This window comes from Electrophorus electricus, chromosome 17 (assembly GCF_013358815.1).
Source record: "Electrophorus electricus isolate fEleEle1 chromosome 17, fEleEle1.pri, whole genome shotgun sequence".
Lineage (NCBI taxonomy): Eukaryota > Metazoa > Chordata > Actinopteri > Gymnotiformes > Gymnotidae > Electrophorus > Electrophorus electricus.
Genome location: NC_049551.1, coordinates 6,523,523 through 6,540,129, shown reverse-complemented (window position 1 = coordinate 6,540,129; position 16,607 = coordinate 6,523,523). Strand labels below are relative to the sequence as shown.

Genomic DNA, 16,607 nt, shown 5'->3' with positions numbered 1-16,607 from the left:
TGTCGAATGTAAATGCATTTATTTGTATTTCACGCTACATGTGACAATCCCTGTTAGTTCTGCGTAGTTATTCGTTTGTTTTGAATCTGTGTGCATTCTCAGTCATCCCCACTTACTGCATATCCAAATTTTGGTTTAAATAATAAAATAAATAACAACCTTTTCAAGGAGTGCAGTGCTCGAGTTTTGAGTTTCATGCCAGATGAGACTGGGCGTACTTCTCTATCTGTAATTAACCCTTATTTCCCCTTGATTGATGGGAATTTATTGTATCGTTCCAGGCTAAATAACATTCAGTATTGGACAAATAGGCTTTAAAGGACCATATCTGTTCCCAGGTCTGCATTATCCACAAGCTGTTTATTTACCGATGCCCTATGCTTTAGTAATAATTAAACAGAGCGAGTGGGAGAAAAGTGAGCGAGGGAGACCCTTCTCCCGGTGCTAAGAGGCTCTACTGGGTGGCATTGTACTGCAGCCATCTCAGGAATTCACCCTATTGTCCAGTAAAGAGAAAACGCTTTCATTGTGCTTTTGCCGTTGTAGCGACCGTGTGTATCTCCCTTCTATTTTAAGCCTCGTTGAAGGTGTACGTGCGCACCCAGGACCCCCTCTCTCAGACAACAGCACATGCACCTCTCTCTCTCTCTCTCTCTCTCCCGCGTGCGCTATCTATCTCTGTTGTTCTGTGTAGTTTCTGTTATGTAAGGCTTTCAGAGGGTTGGTGCTGAAAGAACTGTCTCCCACACAAGAGTGTGTCTGTGTGTGTCTGTGTGTGTCTGTGTGTGTCTGTGTGTGTCTGTGTGTGTCTGTGTGTGTGTCTGTGTGTGTGTCTGTGTGTGTCTGTGTGTGTCTGTGTGTGTCTGTGTGTGTCTGTGTGTAGCGGTGTGCCAGTGTCCTGCTGCCATGCCAGTTTTAGTTGGCTTGTCAGAAGTGATGTAACGTTGGAGGAGATCCACGCTCTCCTCTCCTCCTCACCTCCTCCTCCATCTCCTCTCTGCACCTCCTCCTCTTCACTGCCTCTCCACTTCGCGTGATTGTGTGGGACCTAAAGGTCACCCACTCCTTCACTGTCTGTAGGAAACACGCATTGATTTCTCTCTATGTCTGTATCTGTCCCACATCGTTCTCTCTCACACACACACACACACACAGCTGTTCGTTCAGTCGCACGGGGGCGTCCTGGTGAATGTGCAACCGGCACACTGCACAATGCCTACGTATTCGGAGGGTTTTTTTTTACTTACTTTTTTCCCCCAGAGTTAGAATGTGCTGTGATACACTTTCTTGTTCTCTTGGGATTTTTGACATATTACCACAGCAGTCAAAATTCTAACCATAGACGTAACGGTTCTGTGGGACGTAACCGCTCTGTGGGAGTTATCAAGGTACGAGTGTTTTCAGTGCCTTAAGTGATGCCATATGGGGCTTTCCGAGAGTGATGAACGTGGTTTTTTTTGTGTCGTGATGCATACGACTCCCATTGCATGTCTAATATCTAAAGTGTGCAACACACAATTGAACTGAGTTAATGTCACTGCAGCTAAGCCAGCTTTGCCTATTGGGGGTTTACTCTTAGTTCATATCTTTCATGTACCTGTGTTGGTTGGTAGACCTCTTGGATAAACAGTGGTGCTTGAAAGTTTGTGAACCCAGAATGACTAATATGCTAGTCTAATATTTGTGTCTCATTTGTTTGATTTGGTTCTCTTTATCTACCTTTAGGACTTGTGTGACAATCTGATGTAATTTTAGGACACATTTATGCAGAAATATAGAAACTCCTGAAGGGTTCAAAAACATTCAAGAAGCACCTATATTGCATCATAGTTATTTGGTGGTTTCTCCAGTGTGCAGTATCTCTTGATGCAGCTGCTGCTTCTCTTGCTTATGAAGCCACAAAATCTCAGAGATACTTGGTGCAATTGTTTGTGTGTGAGAGAGACAGTAAGAGAGGGCCTGATGCTCCTTTGTTAAATATATGGGATTTAATGACGTTAAATTGTTTTTTCTGCCTGTTGCAGTGCTGGTAAATTCTTAAACTCTGCATTCCAGGGATGATTCTTAGGTATAATGTTCTATGATATTTCTTAAGACTGTGATTAAAGCCATGGTTGATCAGAAGTGGGAGGTTTAAGGTCAGTAGTACGTGAGTATGTGAGGACTCCACTGGCATCAGTGTATTCTCCTGTGTGCGCATCTACTCCATTCCACTGCACAGACTCCAGCTTGCTGTGGCTAAAATGCACCCAGAGTCATGCATCAACATATTAAACTCAGCTCACCATAGTCTGTGTTAAAATAGACAGCGTATTGTCTTGCATCGCGTCTGTGTCTGTCTGTCTGTCTGTGTCTGTCTTTGTGTGTGTGTGTGTGTGTGTGTGTGTGTGTGTGTGTGTGTGTAGGCACTCTGCCGTCTGTATCCTATTATAGATAGTTTGAGGTATGTCTGGGGTGGCGTGGGTGGGTATACGTCTGATCTGACAAGCAGGAAGAGCGTTGAATAGGCTTTAAGATACCGTTACCAGCAGGCATCACATTCTAACGCAAATATGTTCTTCAAGTTAAGGAAGAGTGCTGGTAATTCAGTAATCTATTAATATCTTCAAACAGAAGCAACCAACAGAAAGATCCAGATCCATCTGTCAGGCAGAGCTGAATTGCTTGATCAGGTCATGTTTAAGGTGTTCCCGTCTTCAGCCCTGAGCTCATCTGTGCAGTGAGAGTATGGGGAATGCAGATATTTTGCTGTATTTTAGCACTGGTAGTTGCTGTTGCTTTACCAAAGCATTTGGCTTTGTACAGCTGAGCTCAGTGTAGACATCTGCCGTTTACGGCTATAGTTAGGCAGCACAGAGCGACACAGGGACGCCGTACAGTCAGGGGGAAGAGCCAGACCAGCCATGTGCCTGAGAGGAAGTGCTGAAGATGCTGAAGGTGTCCGGCAGACATGTAGAGATGATGGGCAGACTCGCACACGTACACACACACACACACACACACACACGCACTTATGCTTTAGTCATGATAATGAAGATTATTAGACCTCAGTATGAATCAGACTTAATGGTGATAAAAATATTGCACCCATCGGGGACTTCAGCCTTCAGACCTACTGTGAGTTATTAGCTATGCACCCATTTAAACACTTCTGAATGATTTGAGCATGGGGATTTGGCTGGATCTGAAAGGCGTGGCTGGATAGATGGATGAATGGATGGAAGGAAGGATGGATGGATGGAAAGATGGATGGACTGACAGAAAGAACATCTTTTCCCTTCAGTAGTAGACAGTCCTCAACCTGCGTCTCTATCCTGCTCACATCATATGCTTGTTTTCATCTTTTGCAATTAAAAAAAGACCTCGTTCGATGCAAGATGCACTTCCAAATGTCATAATGCCGTTAGCTTTTTCCACAGTCCACCACGCGAGTGCGCTTGGCGGTGAATGCATTTGTGTGGGATCATGCGAGGTGACCTGAGGCTCCCCAGGAGCAGGGGAGCGTGTCTAGCCGTGCGCCATCCCCTCTGCCCCGCATCCTACGCTGCCGCCCAGGTGCCCTGCACCTTTTAGCGGCCGTGGAACGAAATGGCATTACGTTGGCGCCAATGGCACCGGTGTTCCAGCCTCCTGCTTTCTGGTGCTATAGATGCCACTACACCTTTGTTTGCTTTTTTTATTTTGCTTAAACAGTTGGCCTTGTGATTGGCAGGGGACCGTGTTAGATATAAGCACGATATAGGCAACACAGCTCCTTGAATTTGAAAGGAGGAACTACAGAGCGTTGATAATAACACTACAGGAAGAGACGGGACGAGAAGCCGTCCCCGGAGAGTTTTGTACCGAGGGCACTTCTGTGAACAAGAGTATTTCTGCATAAAGAACATTTTAGTCTTGTGATCCACGCAAGGCGTCTTTCAGCATGCTCTCCCTCACACCTGGAGGTCATGCTCAGTGTGGTTCTGAAAGGAAGAGTGATTCCTGATGCAACTGTGAAACACATGAGATTTGGGAGTTTGGTGTGACTGGTTCAGGGAGTTCTGACAGGGCTGTTTCACCCACTACCACACTGGTGTTTGCGCAGCTTCCTCTGTTAAAGCAGATAGGTGTGCTAACATGCCAGTTGGTACAAAAATGATGTCCCCAGCTATTTCCTTACCACACTTTCACTCCAATGCTGTCAGCTCGGCCGCCTGTTTTCCCCACAGCCCTCTTGGCCCATTAAACGGAGAGCTTTTCTTTTTGAACCCTTTTGGAAGATGTTTTCTTTAAACGTCTTTAAGAAAATAAGACCCATACTGTATTGGATAATTTTGCATCTGTTGTGGTCTTGTTAATCTAATTCTCTGAAAGATCTTTTAAGAAAAAACTCCCCCAGCATAAACGCGATGAGAGTCTGAGGCTCGTGATTCTATGCTTTCAGTACTGTATATTTGCTTCATCTTGGCAGTAGAGTAAGGCAAGTAGACTTTAAGATAAATGCACTCAGGAATCAAATGTGCATGCCAAAGTACCAATTGCCTTTGTTAAAAAGAAAACATATTAATTGATATATTCAGTGCTGAATTCGTGTTGCTAACTTAATTCAACATCTCCTTGCTAGTGTAGCCTTTTAAAATGCAGCATTAGGCTAGTTAGTTACACATATAAGCTCATAAATAGCCTAGTAAATATACTCAGAGGTGTAGTCCTTACAGGCATTTAGAGGCTAGTCATAGCCGAGGGAATCTTTACAGGCATGAGAAGTTATTGATTGTGTAGCTAAGGGAATCTTTATGGGCTTTAAAAAGAGGTAAGGCCGAGGGAAACCTTACAGGCATTAGAAACTAGTGATGGTGTATCTGGGAGCATTTCTACAGGCAGTAGGACCTATTAATGGTGTAGATAAAGAGGTCCTCAAAGGCATTTACAGCTACTGATGGTATATCTGAGTGAATCCTTGCAGGCATGCATCATCAGTCATTGTATAGCTGAGGGAATTCCAAGTGGTAGTAGAAAGTAATGTTGGTACAGCCGAGGGAATCCTTAAAGGCATTAAGGCTGAGTCTGCCTCCATTTATCCCTCTGGCGATCATTTTTAGTTGTGTTGCAGCGAAGAGTACTTTTTGTTTGGTAAACTATTTGACATCCACTTGAAAACTACCAATTATTTAGTCTGACAAAGTCTCTCAGTGTGTTAGAAGGAACCTGGTTGTGTGAAAGGTTTCTGATGGGTAGCAAGACATGGCATGAGACATAGTGTTGTTGTATGGAACTCGTGTTGGGTTTAATGGAATCTTCTGGAGTTTGTTTTGCCTCTGCAGGCAGGTCCAGCCTCTCCAGTGTTGAGGCACTGTTATTGAGGGTTAATTGAACTGATCTGAATCAGTCCAGCTCTTTGATGAATTGTGAAGGACTGTTAGATTTTGAACTCAGAATAAAAGGTGCTGTATTTGATCACTGAAGTGAATATTTGAACCGTTTTGTTTCACATTCTTCTGTGTGCAATACTTAGTGCTCCTCCGCCACTAAGACATGAGCCACAGTCAGTTTGGCGTGTCAGATTAAAGCTGGGTTGATCATGGGTCTAATCATGGGTCATTTTCTTTCTTCTTTCTTTATCATACTCTATAAGTCTCACTCCCACTCTTTCACTCTCTTTCACTCTCTTTGCAGACTGCAGTGGGCCAGTACTTTCTGGAAAGCAAACCAGACTTAAATCAGAGGATTGTATCTGTGAACTCATAGGACCTGACCAGACTATACAACACACACACAGACATCTGGCCGATGTTACTAGTTCAACTTCTCTTCTCACCTTGTCTCTTCTCCTCTCCCTTTCCCAGGTTCCCCAGCTGCAGGTGCTGTCTTAGGGCAGAATTTAGTGTGTGTGTGTGTGTGTGTGTGCCTGGCATGACTCCACATGGGGAACACACGCACTCAGTGACAAACAAACGCTGCTAAAGGAACACAGACACACTTAATAACCCCTTAACCCCCATGCTGTGGCATGGGCAATGCTTGTTCCAGTCTGTTTCTGTAGCTCTACCGCATGAGCAGCTTTGCTCTGATCTTACACACACACGCCCTCATCAGCAAGGTTTGCTACATTACCCATCATCACTTCAGAATACCGACTGAGGGAAAAGATCAGCAAAGAAAACTTGAGTATTCCATCTGAAGAGGCATAACGGCCAGTAAAATGGTCCGGTTCCATCATTCCACTGCTGCTCCTATAACCCACTGACTGGACAGAAGCTCTGTTCCAACACCATGCCATGACCAGCGAGGAGGAGCTGAAGAACTGAGGGCAGCGTCAAGTGTCCCATTTCTCACGGTCATCTGGCAGCCTTGCGTGAAAGGTGCTTGGCTGTTTTCTTAAGGGGATCGTTTGGCTTGTTGAGCTGGAAGGAAATGCACTCTGAAGGCCTGGGTTTATCTAACTTGCACAGAAGTCTGGCTTACCGCTGTAGCGCTGACTGTGCAGTGCACTCCCGCAGTGGGCCGAGGGGTGTGTGTCTGCGTGTGTGTGAACAATATCGCAGAACGATAGCTAGATGGACGCACTGACAGTCGGAGCCTGTTTTTGTGTGTGTGTGTGTGTGTGTATGTGTGTGTGTGTAGAGAATGACTCATCCTTTCAGCAGGAGCTGCCCCTAGGATGAGATATATTTATACCTGTTAAAGTATCTTGGCTTTGTTGCAGCATGGTCCACACAACTTCGTTGCAGCGTGTTTGGTCTTACTCGTACTCTCGCTTGATGTTTCTGTCCATGCGTCCCAGGTAACTGGGAGCTTTGGTGTGGGCAAAGATGTCACTGACATTTAACTAAAAGGACCTGGTATAAGACCCCCCACCCCACCCGATGACTAACGGAAGCAAAGGCTGCAAGCACCTCCATGGATACGCAGCGCTGACTGTGTGGTTTTGAGAGTCGTTTTTGGTTTTAAGGCTTTTCTAGATCTGGTCTATTTAGGGAAATTTGAGTCCTTTATCTTATTTGTTCCTTTGGTTTTGCTGTTCTCATCTCTGCCTTTTCTTCGTATCCTCATATACCTCTCAACATTCACCCCTCCACACACTCCCCTTCCACATTCACCCCTCCACACCTCACCCCCTTCCACACGCTCCCTTTCATATCCCTCCCTCCCCTGTCCCTGCTCACAATAGACCTTTTTAGCCTTTAAATGGAGGCAAAGGCCATTTTTATCAAGTAGTTGTCAATAAAGAATAAATGCCACAGCCTTAGTACAAACATCATGGAAATGGACAGAATTACTATGTCAATGTCTAATTGTCATTTTGCTTTGGGAATTTGAAGTACAGGTACGTTCCTTGCTCAGTGTGTTCTGACTGCTCCATTTCTGTCAGTATCTTTTACATTCCCTTTGGGGTTTGTTGAAAGCAGCATGTATGACAACCCATAGTGTCTCTCTATGAGGGCACACCACAGACATACTCAGCAGCCAGACCAATAAGACCAGTGGCGTATGCTAAACAGCCTGTGCACTTTGTTCGAGTGAAGACATATTATAAGGAGTAATAAATAGATGAAAGTTAAATGAAAGTTACGCTGAATTAAATTGAAATGAAATCAAATATCTTACCAACTAGCAAGTAAATTCACTATATGGACCAAAGTTTTGGGACAGCTACACATTATAACTGCAGGAGCGTTTAGAACGTTCTAAATAACTAATGTTGCCATTCACAACCCTTTCGGCCAAGTTAAGAGTGAAATGCTGAAACTCTTGTGAGGTTTCTGGTTGTGAAGGTGTGGCACTGTTGTTCACTGCATTAATATAGAGCTGTCGCCCCCCCCCACAGTTATAACAGCTACCACCTTTCTGGGAAGGCTTTCTACAAGATTTTGGAGTGTGTCCGTGGGGATTTTTGCCCATTCACCCAGAAGAGCTTTCGTGAGTTCAGACACTGATATTGGAGAGGAAGGCCTGGCTTGCAGTCTTCATTCTAGTTTAGCCCAAAAGTGTTTGACGGGTTTGTTGGGGTTCTTTTGGGGCCTGTGAAGTTCTTCCACACCAAACCCACCCAATCGTGTTTCTTTGCACCTTGCTTTGTGCACTGGGGCACAGTCAAGTTGGAACAGAAAAAGGTGTTCCTTGAACTCTTCCCACAATGTTTGAAGCATACAGTTTTCCAAAATGTCCTGATATACTGAAGCATTAGGATTTCCCTTCGCTGGAACTAAGGCCAAGATCTGAAAAACAACCCCTCCACCAAACTTTACAGTTGGCACACTGCAGTCAGGCGGGCAATGTTCCCCTGGCACTCGCCAAACCGAGTCTTGTCCATCAGACCAGCAGTCAGAGAAGTGTAATTTGTCACTCTACACAGCGTTACCACTGCTGCAGAGTCCAGTGGTGGCGTGCTTTGCACCACTCCCTCCCACACATTGTGCTTGGTGATGCCACTGCTCGGCCATGGATACCCATGCCATACTGTTTTGATGCTGATATTGAGACCAGAGGAGGTTTGGAGCTCTGCAGTTATTGATTCCACAGAGCAATGGACCCCGCTCTGTAACTCTACGTGGTGTGCCACTTTCCGTGGTTCCTAAATGCCTCATGGAATATCTAGGAGGGAAAGAATCTCAATAACTGACTTGTTCTAACATTGGCAACCTATTACAGTGCCATGCTCAAATTCAGGGAGCTCTTTGGATCAACCCATTCTTTCCCAAATGTTTATAAAGGCAGAATAAATAACTAGGAGATTGATTTTATACACATGTGGCAGTGGGACTGAATGAAACACCTGCATTGAGTGATTAAGAGGTGTGTCACAATACTTGTAGTATTTGGCTACTCAGACTCATGTATGTATTTTTCTCCACCCCACACGTCCACATTCCTCCTCCACTAGGGCTGCAACTAATGACTGTTTTGATTACCTATCGAGTGTTGGAACGAATAGTCTAATAATCACACCTTTAATGGATTTTAATTAACTATAAACTTTTCAGTTTAGCTTGAGATTGCTCAGTAACAATAAAGACAATAAAGGTGAAAAATACGTCTTTTATGAACTTTCCTGCCGATATAAAAGATTAATAAAAATTCCGATATCCATTTCTTTCTGTGAAATTTTAAACCTAGGATAAGCAAAGTGGCAGCAACAAAATATAGCAAATTACTGCACTTTTCCCTTAATCACATAAATCAAACCATCCATCTAAATTTCAAAGAAATAAATGAGAGGGCAAGAGGGCGAGGATAGAGTGAAGTCTGAAGAGGAGGCCTGCGCACACAATGCATGTCCGTGTAAAAAGACGTTTGCTAAGCAAGAGAACCACCACTCTTAGAAGGGAGATTTATTGTTCTCTATTCTAGAATTATATGTAGATATTGAAATTCACATTGAAATGCATTCTAAATAAACAGTACCCCTCTATATGTCCAGTTTCACAGTGAATGGAGATGTGAGTTATTAGGGCTGTCACTTTTGTTCAAAAGTCAAATTCAAATTAAACAAACCAATAAATGGTTTGATTTCGTTCAGATGCAGCCCACATCGGTCATGCACACGTAAACAGTAGTGGGAGAGTTTTTTGAGATTTAGAGAGTGTCCAGTTTTTCGAGAATGTTTTGGACTTTACTAGGTGGGAAACCGTGGTGTTTTTTTTATTGCTGTTCCCATGGGACTACCGTAAAGTTGCTCCCATTCCCCATCCCCAGGTTTTCCACCATACCACTATCCCCAATCCCACGCAGCTCTCTAGCACGTTCACTGGCATTAACAATTCATCGCTCAAGAGAAAATGGATTTCAGAATAGAAAGCAGCTCATAACATGAAGTAACCTGGCTAATTTTTATGTTAGCCAGCCATCTAATTTAGCAAGACGAGCCTTCGGCATCGAGTGCCGCCCTGCTTCCTCTTCAGATACCCCAGGGTCACGGCGGGGCTGGGAGAAGAGCGGCTGCACTAATGTGGCAGTTCCCAATCCTTTCGGCCAACTTGAGAGCGAAACGCTCCCGCTCTTGTGAGGTTTCTGGTTGTGAAGGTGTGGCACCGTTGTTCACGTCACACGTGTAGGTGGTGGTGATGGAGCAAAAACGCCCACGATGCCATGACCAACTAACGGACAGTTAAATTAGTTAGCAACTAACTTGGTCATCAACTTTAGGCGCCTACGTCAGTTATTCACTGCACCCCTTATGCCTCACCCTGTTCCCCACTTGCTTTACTCTGCCTTGTTGTGCTCCTTCTATTCCAGTTCTCCCACTCCCTCTTTGTCTTTCTCTCTCTTCCTCTCTCATTTTCCTCTGTCTCTCTCTCTCTTTTTTTTTCCCCTCTGTCTGCTGCTCATCTATACTGTAAAGCAGGGACCACAGTAGAACTAGTTACCGTGGTAACAGGGAGACTGGCACCAAAAATATATTCCATAAAGCATCTCTGATTCCTCCCACTGCATTTTGCCTCTAGCCAACACAGCAAAACACACACACACACACACACACACACACACACACACATACACAGAGTGAGTACACAGCGTAACTGACCCTTTACACTATGAGACTAACCTACCCTGGTGCACTTTCTGAATCCATTTTTTAGCACAATATAAAACTTAAGTGGTTTATACTGTATATCTACACTCGTAAGTATTGTTTCTGTACTGTTACTGTAAATAGTACTGAGACCAAGACAGGAAGCCTAAATGAACGGTTGTTAGATTAAGTTATCAATTTACCATAGTGTTATCCACTTTAAACCATCCACATGCTCCTTTGGCTGTTCAGAAAAAGTGCACTCATATGGAATAATGGCCTGAGATTGTCTTTAACAGCCATCCTGAAGCACATAGTCTTGCATACAGAAATAACTGACAGTAAAGCAGTAATGCAGGTTATGGTTAGACAGTGACAGAGAGACTGAGATATCCACAGTCAGAGCTGCACCCCCTAGTGGCGCTCCTGCCCTGATGCACTTCTTACAGGGTTGGCTGCCTTATTCACATATAACTGTTAACCGCTGCAGTTAAACACCATATATTCAAGTAGGATGGAATCTTGGCAAGTATTTATGTTGTTCATTTGTAGTACAGTGTCACAGTCACTGCTAAATATGCAGATGTTTGGGGCGGGGTCGGTCATAAATGATTAAAGATTTTGAAATAGTCATATGCCAATTTATTCATATGCATAATTATATTATGCAAGGTTGACAGTATGCCTGCATTTATGAATTTCAGCCTTACTCTATGACTCATTTTTGCAGCTTAATATTTGTATATGTATTATGCCCCGAGCGTATGCATAGAGGGGTGTGGGCTGGTCTGGCTTATTCAGATCAGCTTCGCAGGCTTCATTAGGATGTCCGTCTGCTCTGGCGCGCTGTGGTGATGCGCGTGCCCACGACTGCATTACCTGCTTCCAGCACTGCCAGCCTGTGGGAGCAGCTCCTCTGAGGATGCAGGCACTGCAGGACAATGATATAATAGCTATGCGTGCGCTTGTGAGTGTGTTTGCGTGTGGGTGCAGGTGTGGATGTGTGTGTGTGTGAGTGTGTGCGCGCGTGCGTGTGTGTATGCGTGCGCCAATGCAGACAGTTCTGCTCTGTGCCATCCCGTGGTGGCGTGGCTGGAGCGTCAGTCATGTGCTCTGCCTCTCAGAGTAGCAGGACGCCTTTGGATGCCTCCTCCGTCCTCGCCTTGCTGGTGCGGGATGGAGAGAGAGAGAGAGAGAGAGAGAGAGAGAGGGGCGGAGAGGGAGCGAGCGAGCACGCAGGGCCAGTCGGAGAGGCTTCCTCTCCCGCTTGCGTCTCGGACCGTCGCACGCTTGCACGCATGCCGACGGCCATGTGCGTAGGCGCGGGGCTGGAGCCACCCCAGAGCGACGGCAGAGCAGCCAGCCGTAGAGGAGCGCGAGACGCGGACGCGCGCGGGGGGGTGTGAGTCGCTTCCAACACCCCCCCACACACACTTCTTCCTCCTCTTCCTGTTTTCTTTTTTTCTTCTCTTTTGCTTTTCTTTTGCTCATTCTTTCTCTTCTTTCTCTCTCCCCGTTGAGAACCTTTGGCGTGACACCGATACTTATGCTACACAGCGACGGCAATGTTTTTTGCATGTTATTGTGCATTAAGGACAAACGAGAAGGTAGGCGAGATATCGAGCGACATGTGCACGTGGGGTGTGTGTGTGTGTGTGTGTGTGCGGGTGTGTTGTGCTCTGTCATGCAGGTGTGTTTCTGAGCTTGTGAGAGAGTGAGCAGCTAATGCTTTTTTCCTCGGAACGAGCCGGCACTACTTTTATCGTTTGATGAAGATGCAGGACGCAAGGCTTCCCGAGCCAAGTGGGATGACATTGTCAGGCAGCTGTGTGCGGGTGTTAGCACGAAAGCTGTTGTAAAACCCTCTGCTTGATGTGTTTTGACAGCTTCACTGCCAGCATGGTAATGTGAGCAGTCATGCCTAATGATGAGAGGGTCTCCTTTTATTCATTTTTAGCAACAACTCTATCCCTCGCTCTCACTAACTTACTAACGCGTTCACTCTGTCTCATTCACCAACTCCCTCTCTGCTGTATGGGCCCTCATGGCTTCATACTCTGCCCATCCTTCCTGCTTCAAATCTACTTTTGTAGACGCCTGGAAAGCAGATTAGTTGTTTATGGGGAGGTTTGTATTATAGCATATATATTTGCATATGTTTATTGATTTAAGCTAATTAATGTTTTCTTAAACTCTCAGCTTGTGCCTCTACATTCTTTCTGCCACCAGTTTCGCCTGAAAAGTAAAAAAAACAAAAACAGCCCATTGGAAGCCTTTTTAAACGCAGTCAAAAGTGAAGCTGTAGTATTAACACTGCACCATAGATCACTGTGCAAGTGAGACCCCCTCACCAGCCACTGTGGGTTTATTTTTTGGGGGGGTTAGATTGTTTAAACCTTGTAGCGCTGTCGTTGAGGGAGCCATCCCATGAATGATGCCAGGCTAAAGGCCATTGTGTCTTTCTTAAATAAACAATGCGCTGATTCTGAAAAGTCTCATTTTTTAATATTGCCTGCAATCTTGTTTCTCTTCTCTTAATTTGTAAGAGCATTGTTACACCACAAATCTCTGTAGATGTTAACATTACTTAACATTACTCAAATCTATGTGTTAACATTACTTTTTAAAACATTTTATATATATTCAAATTGTTAATGCACATAGTTGTAATTTTTTACCCATTAGACTTCTACATATATCATATTGTGGACAAAATTTCACATTATTGTGTGTGGGGCACAGTAGAGCCAAAGGTTTAAACCCCTGTTGTGTACAGAAGGTTTCATTGAAGGAGAATAGCTGTTGGTAGTTTGTGTTTGTGTGGAGGGAGAGCGGCTGTCGGTAGTTCTGTGGCTGGGTTAAGGAGAGGTAGCTGTCAGTAATTCTATTTCTGTATGATGGGGAAGTAGCTTTTAGTATTGTAACCTTGTGTTTCTGCTCCTAAAGGGTTTATATGATTAGCTGGCTGTGACACTTAAAGATTACAGGAGCAGCACTGCGCCAGGATTGCAGAGGTGGGCATTCTTACAGGAGAGAGAGGGAGGTGTGTGTGTGTCTGTGTGATGGGCATTCTTACAGGAGAGAGAGGGAGGTGTGTGTGTGTCTGTGTGTCTGTGTCTGTGTGTGTGTGGGTGTGTGTGTGTGTCTGTGTGTATGTGGGTGTGGTGGGCATTCTTACAGGAGAGAGGGAGGTGTGTGTGTGTGTGTGTGTGTGATGGGCATTCTTACAGGAGAGACAGGGAGGTGTGTGTGTGTGTGGTGGGCATTCTTACAGGAGAGAGAGGGAGGTGTGTGTGTGTGGTGGGCATTCTTACAGGAGAGAGAGGGAGGTGTGTGTGTGGTGGGCATTCTTACAGGAGAGAGAGGGAGGTGTGTGTGTGTGGTGGGCATTCTTACAGGAGAGAGAGGGAGGTGTGTGTGTGTGGTGGGCATTCTTACAGGAGAGAGAGGGAGGTGTGTGTGTGTGGTGGGCATTCTTACAGGAGAGAGAGGGAGGTGTGTGTGTGGTGGGCATTCTTACAGGAGAGAGAGGGAGGTGTGTGTATGTGTGGTGGGCATTCTTACAGGAGAGAGAGGGAGGTGTGTGTGTGTGGTGGGCATTCTTACAGGAGAGAGGAAGGAAGAAATTGGGGGCGTGTGTATGTCTGCATTTGCATGAATTTGACATGCAGTGTGGCAGAGGTGTTTGGAGAAATGAGTGAAATTGTGCAGTATATGTTTTTTTCCTCTGGGATGTTTGTATTTTGGCATATTTGTGTGACTGGGATTATTTTGTGTGTGTGTGTGTGTGTGAGAGAGAGAGAGCATTGGTTAGGTTGTGTGGGTAGATCTGTGCAGTGCAGGGGTGGATGTGTGCATGTATTTCTGGGGGGGGGGCAACTGGAGGTCCATGTGTGGGAGTGTAGAAGCTGAACATGAGCACAGTGAAAAAGGAAACACAACCCCCCACACACACACGCACACACTCTTTCTGGTTCCTCCTGTCCCTGGAGTCGGCTGGCAGCGTAATGATAGGCCTGGGTTGTGCACCGAGCATGGATGGCATCCGTCTGTAACATCCACCCCCTCATTCTCCCCCTCAGACCTGCACAGACCTGCCACACACACACAGGTTCCCAACTCTGTGCCGTTTCAGACATTCTCAGTGAAAGCCCCTCCTCAATTTCATATCTAAAGTGACTTTATCTCAGCTACTGCACTATTATTTCTGCGTTTCTGATGTCTCGGTGTCCACGCCAACAACCGTCTCAGTGACGGTTAGAGGGCTGTCTTTCTCTCTTTTCTCCGTCAGTACGCAGCACTTCCAAAGGGCTTGCATGTGATTGAGATTTAATATTTAATATTTAATCTAATATTTCAGCAAAACGATATGAGAAGCCCACGTCTCACTATAGCCGAATCTTTCCTGCACTCCAGTATGTCTCCTCTACCTGGCTAACGAGCACCGTCGTTGAACAGTGTGCGTGCTGGTTGAATCCTGGCCAGGGGTCGTGCTCTTTCTGCAGGAGTGCACGCCCTTTCCACACAGTCTGTACAAGACCTTTCCAGAGTTTCTGGGTTCAGTGTTTTTCCATTTGTAAATGTCATTTACTGTACTATGGAAGGGAAACGTTTGAAGTGTGACATGCACTAGGGAGACTACCTCGGAGGTCAGCCTTCGAAGCTTTGGACCGTGAGTCTATATTACTTAACAACATAATGTCCATACGTGTCCAGATAAAAGTTATATCCAAATATCCATATTATTCCAGGACTGAAGTGAGCCCATTTTTCTCCGTGTTTTCCAGACCCGTGCAAGATCCCTTTGGTCTTTTTGTTTGTTTGTTTTTGTCTGCATTGCTGAATATTATTGCTGTAGTTGTCCTTCAAAGATCCAGAAGAAAGAGGCCAAAGAGGTTGAATAGAACACATGGCGAGGAGAGTTACTGCTCTGTGGGAGGGTTGGAGAGGTGGAGCAGCTACGCCTGACCCCACCGCCCAACTCCCTCGCTCTCTGAGTAACCGTCCGGGTGAGACTCACAGAGCTCTCATATTGGTCGTGAAGATCTGACAACAGGCGAGGGGAAGGTGTGATCCATCAGCTCCTGGCGACACCCAGGGAGACGGTGCCCCAGTTGTATTTAGCTGCTGATGTTTTTTGTTTGTTTGTTTGTTTGTTTATGGGTTTCCGGGCAATGCTGCTGTTCCCTCTGAGGACAAAACCTGTGGTGAAGATGGTTGTCTTCAGTTCTAGAGGCATCCTGGATTGTACCTAATACAAATAAGGTTATTGCAACATGCCCTCCTGGGTGTGAGCTATTTAAACTATGCCTGTGATTTGGTATGCTTGTGGTATTGTAATACAAACAACGTTCAGTTAAACCGTAATGTGCAAGCACTAATCAATATAATCAAGATGAACTACAGGGAGGGGAGGGAAAGCTGTGTGTGGGTGTGTGTGTGTGTGGGTGTGGGTGTGGGTGGGCGGTTGTGTGTGTGGGTTAAGGGTAGCTGGTTGGGAGTAGTTGGAGATGGCCAGCTGATGCTGGTTATCCTAAGTTCTAGGGAGACGCAGTGGGGATGACGAGGAAGCAGACTCCTTCTGTCTGCCTGGGCTCTGACTGTTGGACCAGGTTGGGGAGACGCGCTTAGCTACGTGTCCAGCGTAAGTGCTGTGTGCCTCCGTGTCCTCAATCGAGCAGCTCCATTCGTTTGACTAGTGGGGACTACGGGACGGTACGGTCAGGCTCTGCGGCAGGGGGCGGGGTAGTGGCGTGCGGGTCCATGAGGGACCCCCCTTAACACCCCCCATCACCCCCCAGCCTGCTGTACTGCTCGCACGCTGCCTCACGCACTACCTCATGTACTGCCTCACGCACTGCCTTATGCGCCACCTCGTGCAGGTGCTTCCCATCCTGCCTTTCCCAGCCTGGCCTCCACTGCCTCTGTTTTGCTTTTGTGCTGACTCGTTTCACAGTGTGCATGTGTGTGCGCGCGTCATTGGAGAAGATGCCTCTCGCCCACTCCTGTCCTGCCTCATTAGAAAACCTGTGATTCTCACTTCAGCTGTCAGCTACACAAACATGCAGAAATTCACAAAAAAACACTTTGGATTCACACTCTCATACATTCATAC

At 45.8% G+C, this 16,607-nt stretch overlaps 1 protein-coding gene across 20 annotated transcripts in view; it reads left to right on the top strand.

Annotated features, from left to right (window-relative positions):
- Positions 1 to 16,607, top strand: part of dlg2 (discs, large homolog 2 (Drosophila)) — a 155,089-nt gene that overhangs the window by 28,612 nt on the left and 109,870 nt on the right. The window contains exon 1 of one of the 20 annotated variants that reach the window (XM_035535288.1): positions 11,955 to 12,099. The exons of the other annotated variants lie outside the window; for them this stretch is intronic. Within the exon in view, the coding sequence (XP_035391181.1) occupies positions 12,058 to 12,099 (42 nt within the window). The 5' untranslated portion in view covers positions 11,955 to 12,057. Of the gene's footprint in view, positions 1 to 11,954; positions 12,100 to 16,607 lie in introns of those variants that run through there. 20 annotated transcript variants of the gene reach the window in all.